General features: G+C 39.3%; 1 protein-coding gene across 1 annotated transcript; it reads left to right on the top strand.

Annotated features, from left to right (window-relative positions):
- Window positions 1-308: 308 nt before the first annotated feature.
- On the top strand, window positions 309-6,448 carry MTCL3 (MTCL family member 3; the record flags this gene model as incomplete). Its single annotated transcript, XM_081998533.1, has 4 exons — window positions 309-365; window positions 2,982-3,053; window positions 3,688-4,863; window positions 6,320-6,448. The coding sequence occupies 4 exons, from the start codon at window positions 309-311 to the stop codon at window positions 6,446-6,448; spliced, it is 1,434 nt and encodes a 477-aa protein (XP_081854659.1).
- Window positions 6,449-7,757: the final 1,309 nt, after the last annotated feature.

The raw sequence follows: 7,757 nt of genomic DNA, 5'->3' as shown, positions 1-7,757 counted from the left end.
ATGAAGATTCACTTGCAGGAATCTGGATTACTGTTTTTATTTTTGCCTTGTGTTTATTTGAACTTTTTTTTCCTTTTTCTGTTTTGATTTGATACTTCTTTTCATTAGCAGCAATAAATTGTTTAACGCTGAAAATTGGAAGAGTGGACTAGCACAAGACTTGAGAGAAATGATAGAAAGAGTAGCCACTGTAAATTGTAAAATGGATCTCTGAAAAAAACTCTCAAAAATTTATTATTTATAGCAGAATATACTGCTTGATATGTGGCATTCTTTGTTCAGTACGAGTATTGCCTCAGTGCCCTAACATGATGTTATGGGGCACTGTGATTTTGCAGATGTCATCTGTCAACTGCGATGTGAAAGTGAGATCTTAACCTCTCGTGATCAGAAATTGGCTTATGCTGTTTTTCACAAGAAAATAGATCATACTAATTCTAGCTGGGCTTAATCCACTTGCCCAAATCGTCCCGCTAACTGAATTGTGCATGTTCTTCATTGCTTTCTGCTATAAAATTGTGTTGCTAAACACCATCATTTGTTGGTGAATAATGCAAGCTCCATGAATGGGTTGTTGTAATTCAAGCAGAGCAGAATAGAAAGCAGTGCCTAGTTGTTACATAGCCACAACTGTTGCTGTAATTGAAGTATTGCTATCCTGACTACTGAAAGGAACTTTAACAGAAAAGATATTGAGAGAACGGAGACAAACAGATTTTTCATTTTATATCACACTCATAAAAATATTTTTTGCCCTCTGTAGTTTCTCTTTTTTTTTCCATGGGAAACTTTTCTCTATATCTCTTTTATCTTCTGAAAAGTTGTAGGGTACATAAGAAGTTGCAGCTCAGCATTTCAGAACCTCATTATATCTGGAGAGATGCTGAGCTCAGCAGGGTGAATAGAAGGCAGTTAGGTAATCAAGTAGAAATACAGTTTAACTGTCTCTTAGTTATTTTATTGGGGAGTGGCATTAGCAAGAATCTGATGCAAGAAGTTTGCAGTGTTAACTGATTTGAAAAGCGGCTTTTCAAAGTGATACTACATAGTGGTACATTCAGTGGTAATACATAGGAGGAAGCTGCACTCTGAAAGTTTAACACTTTATAAATTTGCCAATTCAAAAAGAAAAACAATAAAAAATCCCTCCACATGCACATACCATTTCTGCAATAGGATAACTGATGGGTGACCCTGGAGAAAAATTATTTTGTTTGTAGACTGAATCCCAAAGTTGTTGGCTTGATTTTTAAAGGAATGAGTGAGTTTAACAATTTTTTGTGTATTTTCTGGATTCTTTTAGAATTCTGTGATTCACAGCTATCCAGGTATCACAGCTAAGATGCCAATGATCTTCCTTTGGTTTTATTGTTTTGTCCATTGAGCATTCAGTGTTTCTGCAATAAGCATAAAAATTTTAATTCTGGTTCTTGATGAATCCATCTGTGAATTTTAGTTCTGATTCTGAATCTGAGGTCATTTTACTTAATTCTTGCATAACTCTAGTGAATTTGAGCAAAAAGCCTCATGGGAAATAATCTCTTGTGTTTGCTCATATTTATAAGTGAGTCATTTCTACGGCATTGACTTTTCCTTTGGAGTGAGCAGCCCACAAGCTTAGTATTTGTTATGGGGATGATCTGCAGAAGAAAGAGAACAATTGGCACCAGCAGGCGACTAGTGCACAGGATCGTTATGTACAGCATACTCGCCCACTGTAGTCTGCTCCATGAGGATTATGAACATCTTTTAATTCCCACTGTATGGAACTGGATGGCTTTTAGAAACAGTTGGATTCCCTGGCTGCTGCAGGGAAATGCACGTTTCTCAGCGACACAAAGCATCCTTCTACCAGAGAATAACCGCAGAGGGTGACGGTGTTGGTTGTATCCCTGCCCTGTCTCAGGGCCCGCATTTTACCTGCGGAGCATAAAAACTGGGAACAGCTGCAAGTGGGATATTATGTAGTAACATACTCTCTCACTCGCTCTCCTCTCTCCTGCTGTTTTCTTGGTGATCTGTATTGAGTGTTTTCAGTGGGATGGTTGCAGTTGTTTTCCACTGCTACCACTTACCCACTAATGAACTTTCTACTGTCAGGAATTACAGTATTTTTGCTGGATATGTTAGTAGGCTTTGATCCCAGTGCATCCTGCTCTAAAAGCAGGAGTTTCTTTTCTACTCACTTTGGCTACACAGCAGATGAGAAGACATCAAAGAAGCTTGCTCATATGGTGGTGCATACACGCATTTGTGTGGTGCTGTTCTTAAGCTAATATGCTTTTTTTCTCACTAGGACTTCGTAGTCCAAGCAGTTTTAAATTGTATTTATTTGAATATGTTCTGAAAACAACAAACCTAGTGACCAGATCTATGTGTGAGTTTGTCTGTATGAAGTCTGTCTACAGTGTACACCTGGCAGAGGTGTAACTGCAATACTCTGCAAGCTTGAAGCCTGTGGGTGGGACACAGAGAAAGGTGTGTTTGCAGATGTACACTCAAGTCAGTTGACAGGAACTCAATGACACTGTTTCCTGTAGTTTGCCTACCACACAGGCTAAGGCCACATGTCTGGATAGACACATATTTGAGTGCCTTGGCCTCATTAGGGTTAATATCAAATGGACAAGACCAAATCTGGCCCTCACTACTTTCCTCAGTTTTCCTATCTGTATATTACCGCTTGGGATATCTGCTTTCTTACCTCTTTTGTCATGTGTTAAACGTTCATTATGCACTATCCTTAAAATGTGTTGAATAAAAAAGGTGGCAGACTGATTAAACCAATACTTTACTTGTATAACATTGCTATGTCATTTTTGGGCAGCTGTGTCTCCCCTCTGTATTTGGTATCTCAAAGATTTCAATAAATTAATTCCTTTACAGTTGCGTTTAACTTGCTATGTTTTAAAAGAGCGACTGAATTATATACCTCTTTAGTGAAATATTCAGTGCATCTCATTTTGTTGTTGTTGTTACAGCAATCACTGAAAAGAAGAGGGAGCAAAGACCTACCAAAATCAGAAAAAAAGTCACAGCAGACACCAACAGAGGTATGTTGTAATAACAGTAGCCTGGATTCTCATGTGAAGGCTTCAGGGACACTATGGGAATGATGTACACAATTTGTAGATTTGCACTTTGCTTGCTTGTTTGCTTTGCTCTTTGTTTTCCTGTATGCTGTGAAACAGAGAGCTCTTACCCAGATCTGCAGTCAGACAACACTATGTCAAGGACCACCTAGACAAGCTGCTGGTGCTGCAACAGAACCCACCAGCTTTAACGTACTCTATATTTTAGGCAAAATAAGTAAATGGGAGCACCAGTGAAACGATTATAGGCCCTTTGTGTGCTGACTCCAGGATTTTTTCAACACTGTAAAGTCTATTACAGTGTTGCAAGCCTAGAAAATGTAAGGATTTTTCATAAGCCCCCCACGCCCACAGGGTATTTTTTGGGGTGTGTGCAAACTTTAGTCTCAAGTAAAATAGTCTTTTCCCCGCTTTTAAATGTAAGTATTTATTTTCCTCACTTTAATTTATTGATCAGTGAAAAAATGATTGCAGGAAAATTTCTCATCTAAAGCTATGTACCTGTAATTGTTAATCTTGTAGTTTAAGACCATCCACTGAAGGTCTCCTGTTTTACATCAAGTTTCTTCAAATAATTCTTTTTCTTTTTTCGAAGGAGGACAATGAAGATCTGAAATGCCAGCTACAGTTTGTCAAAGAAGAAGCAGCCTTGATGAGGAAGAAGATGGCTAAGATCGATAAAGAGAAAGACAGATTTGAACATGAGCTGCAAAAATACAGATCATTTTACGGGGATTTGGACAGTCCCTTGCCAAAAGGTGAAGCAGGTGGGCCACCTACCACAAGAGAAGCTGAACTCAAACTTCGATTGAGACTTGTGGAGGAGGAAGCTAACATTCTTGGGAGGAAAATAGTGGAACTAGAAGTAGAAAATAGAGGACTGAAAGCAGAGCTTGATGATTTAAGAGGAGATGATTTCTCAGGGACTGCTAACCCACTCCTGGGAGAGCAGAGTGAATCCCTGTCAGAATTACGACAGCATTTGCAGCTAGTAGAAGATGAAACGGAATTGCTGAGGAGAAATTTAGCTGATTTGGAAGAACAAAACAAGCGCATTACAGCTGAGCTGAACAAATACAAGTACAAGTCTGGGGCACATGAGAGCTCTAGGCACCATGATAATGCCAAGACAGAAGCGTTACAGGAGGAGCTAAAAGCTGCACGAATGCAGATCAACGAGCTGAGTGGCAAAGTCATGCAACTCCAGTATGAGAACAGAGTCTTAATGTCCAACATGCAACGCTATGACTTGGCCTCTCATCTTGGGATCCGTGGCAGTCCCAGAGACAGTGATGCGGAAAGTGATGCAGGAAAAAAAGAGAGTGATGATGATTCCCGCCCCCCTCACCGCAAAAGGGAAGGCCCCATCGGTGGGGAAAGCGACTCTGAAGAGGTACGCAACATTCGGTGCCTGACACCCACGAGGTCTTTTTATCCAACACCATCTGGGTGGCAGAAAAGCTTCACTGACAGGCAGCAGATGAAGGACATTCGCTCTGAAGCTGAGCGGCTGGGCAAGACAATAGATCGCTTAATTTCTGACACAAGCACCATCATAACAGAGGCGAGAATTTATGTAGCTAATGGGGACCTCTTTGGACTGATGGATGAAGAAGATGATGGCAGCAGAATACGCGAGCATGAGCTTCTTTACCGGATCAATGCACAGATGAAGGCCTTCAGGAAAGAGCTCCAGGCTTTCATAGACAGACTCGAAGTTCCAAAGTCTTCGGATGATCGAAGTGCAGATGAACCTTTGTCAGTGAGTCAGGTAGACTTTTACTTATTACGGCCTACAGGTAAAAAGGCTCTGCCAAATGAATTAATTCTCAATTTTGATGTATGGCACATGAAAATTCTTTATTCTAGACAGTGGATAAAAATTGCTCTCTCTTGAATTATTTTACATCCTCATTTGGCCATATGAAGCCTTGTTCTACCATTGGGGCTGTTTGTGAACAGTGGATAAGTCTGGTCTCCTAGAATTAAAAGAATTATGCTCTAGGAGGTGGAAGATTTTACTCCTTTCTGGCTTTGCAACTGCATTTGCCAGAGTTGTGCCTTCATTGCCAGTAAAGGCAGTGCAGAGAGCATTTTTGGCACATAAAGGAACGTTATTGTTTTCTTAGTTGCTGGGTTCCTGTTAAATGAATAAAAATTAAATCTTATTAATTTTAAACAGGAGGATACATTAAATTTCCAAAATCACAGAGAATATGACAAACCACAAAGAAAAATAAACCATGCAAATCTACTTTACAGAATCACAGAGCCACACAGTAGTGTGAATATTGGAATTGCTGTAACTGATTATATCTTGTTGAAGTCTTGTGGGTCATGGCTTACACGCAGCAGTGACTAGCATCTTTCTGTAGTTCATTTTTATGAAGAATTGACACAGAGGTTTTGGCAAGCAAATGCCTTGCTGACTCAAGATCTTTTGCCATGAAAAATGAAAATTACCTACCCTCATGCAATCCTATAGTTGGCAAATCTTGTTATTGCTAATGGTATTATCCAATGTTTTAGTAAGTCTCTTGCTGTGTTAATTTACTTTGTGCTGTCGTGCTAGTTTAAAGTCAAAGTAGTTGCCAGGTGAAGCTGGAAGGTATTATTTCTTATTTCTATGCTGACTAATTAGTCTTTTGTTTCCTTGTATCAGAAAGTCACAGACGCAGTGAGTTTAAAGATAATCAATTACTATACATGTATTGCATGATATCAAACAGAAAAGGCATTTAGCACGCTCACTTTCTGATCTAGCAATAGCTCTGAGCTTGTAGAGCTCGCATTAGCTTCAAGGCAGAGCACTGCATGGGCTTATACAAATTTAAAGCAAACTAATTAGTATTTTCTCTAAACAAATAACAGCAATAGTAAAATTGGGCATTTCAGGGCTTGACCATGCAGAACTCCTACTGAAGTCAATGGGAGATGGACACTCGGTCCCTCCGCGAGCATAGTCTGATTCACTATTTATTTTGGTGAAACTTTGGACCTGCTATTCCATTAATTGACTGTTCTCTTTGTCTTTGTATTTACTTTCCCAGATGTTCCAGCCTATCATTTTACTTATTCTCATCCTTGTATTATTTTCATCCCTTTCATACACAACAATATTTAAACTTGTCTTCCTTTTTACACTGTTTTTTGTACTGTAAACCATTCATCATTTACTGTTCATTGTAGTATTATTTTCAGTTTGTTTATTTTGTCCACCCTCCAAGATAAGAAGTGCAAGAGACATAGTTTCTGTAATAGCCACTGCTGTAAAAACACTGAAGACTACTTGTTTGCCAAAACCAAAACAAAACCAAAAAGCCTGCAAAAAACATACCAAAAAGTCACCCAGTTGAATAGGAAACCTGCTCACCACGGTGTTCCAGGTAAGCAAACAGAAAATGAGATTTTTCACTTCGTCTGGTTTTATCATTTTTGAATAAAAATTTCCTGAGTGACTGGAACCAATTTAATATTCATTAATTTGCACCAAGTCAGAAGCAAAACAGAAATATGCAGAGTGGGTGTGAGGAGTCTGTTCCTTTCCTCTTCCCACTCCCAGAAAAAGAATTTGTATTCTAGCTACATATGAATAGTAAACCCACACTTGATGTGTATTCTGCAATTGTATGTCACAGCTTGTATATACTTTGCATGACTCTGAAGATAATGTTTTTCAGAACCGTATTCTGTGGATTAGACACCACAGAGGGGACAAAATCAGAATGGTTGGTATATAGAGCACTGTAACTGGAAACGTGTCAAGGAGCTGGAGTCGCTGAGAATGAGATGCACGAGGAGGTGGTATCGGAGTAGGCAAGGAGTCTTCTGAGAGATGTAGACTGGCTGCATTCTCTCTGTGCTCTAGAAAAACGTCCATGCTACAGTCTGACTTGAACTGAAGAAAGTGGTGCTAGTCATCTTGTCTGATGTCAAATATCTTTTCCTAACAACCTAGTTTTTCAGATAACATTTTCTAGTCTGCAGCCGCCAGGGCCCTGGATTCTCTCTCAAGATTTCAGAACGAGTTTTGAATGAACATGGTAACTCTTGGCTTGCTGAGTGACCCCCACCTAACCATGCCGTTGGTAGCAAGCGACCATAGATGAGGAAAGCTTGTGTACGTAGGTGTGCATCAATAGTCACTGAATATTCCTGTTTTTCCTACGAGAGGCTGCACTGAGAGTGCAGGTGACGCATGATCTTTCTATCAGACTGAACATAGGCAGTTCCTACAAACAGTAGATCTCCCACTATGAAAACCTCATCTGAAATGCCCAATGGAGTTCAGTTTTCTTTTCTGTTTTATTCAACCTATATTGAAACCACTGAATCCCAAAAATGTGAATTCTCCAAAGGTGTTAATTTACAAGGAAGTGTGTTAATGATTTTTTTTTTTGTGCAGATGCCATGATAAAAAATCTAGTAATAAATAGTGGTAATAAATAAAGCAGCTGTTTTTCTAGCTGGCAATAAGGCTTCCCTTTGATTTATCATGCTAGCACTCTGTTCACTTAACCCGCTCCCCAGTAAGAACAGTTGATCTCCGTGACTGGCTTGTGCTCTGATACCTGAAATAGTAGCAAGACACCATTTTGAGGTTGGGCAATAAAATTTATTTTATGAGAATGAAAAAAATAGTAAATTCACAATATTTAATATTAA

Source organism: Phaethon aethereus (genome assembly GCF_964289735.1).
Source record: "Phaethon aethereus genome assembly, chromosome: 3".
In the NCBI taxonomy this organism is placed as follows: domain Eukaryota; kingdom Metazoa; phylum Chordata; class Aves; order Phaethontiformes; family Phaethontidae; genus Phaethon; species Phaethon aethereus.
This window is presented reverse-complemented; position numbering and strand designations above follow the sequence as displayed.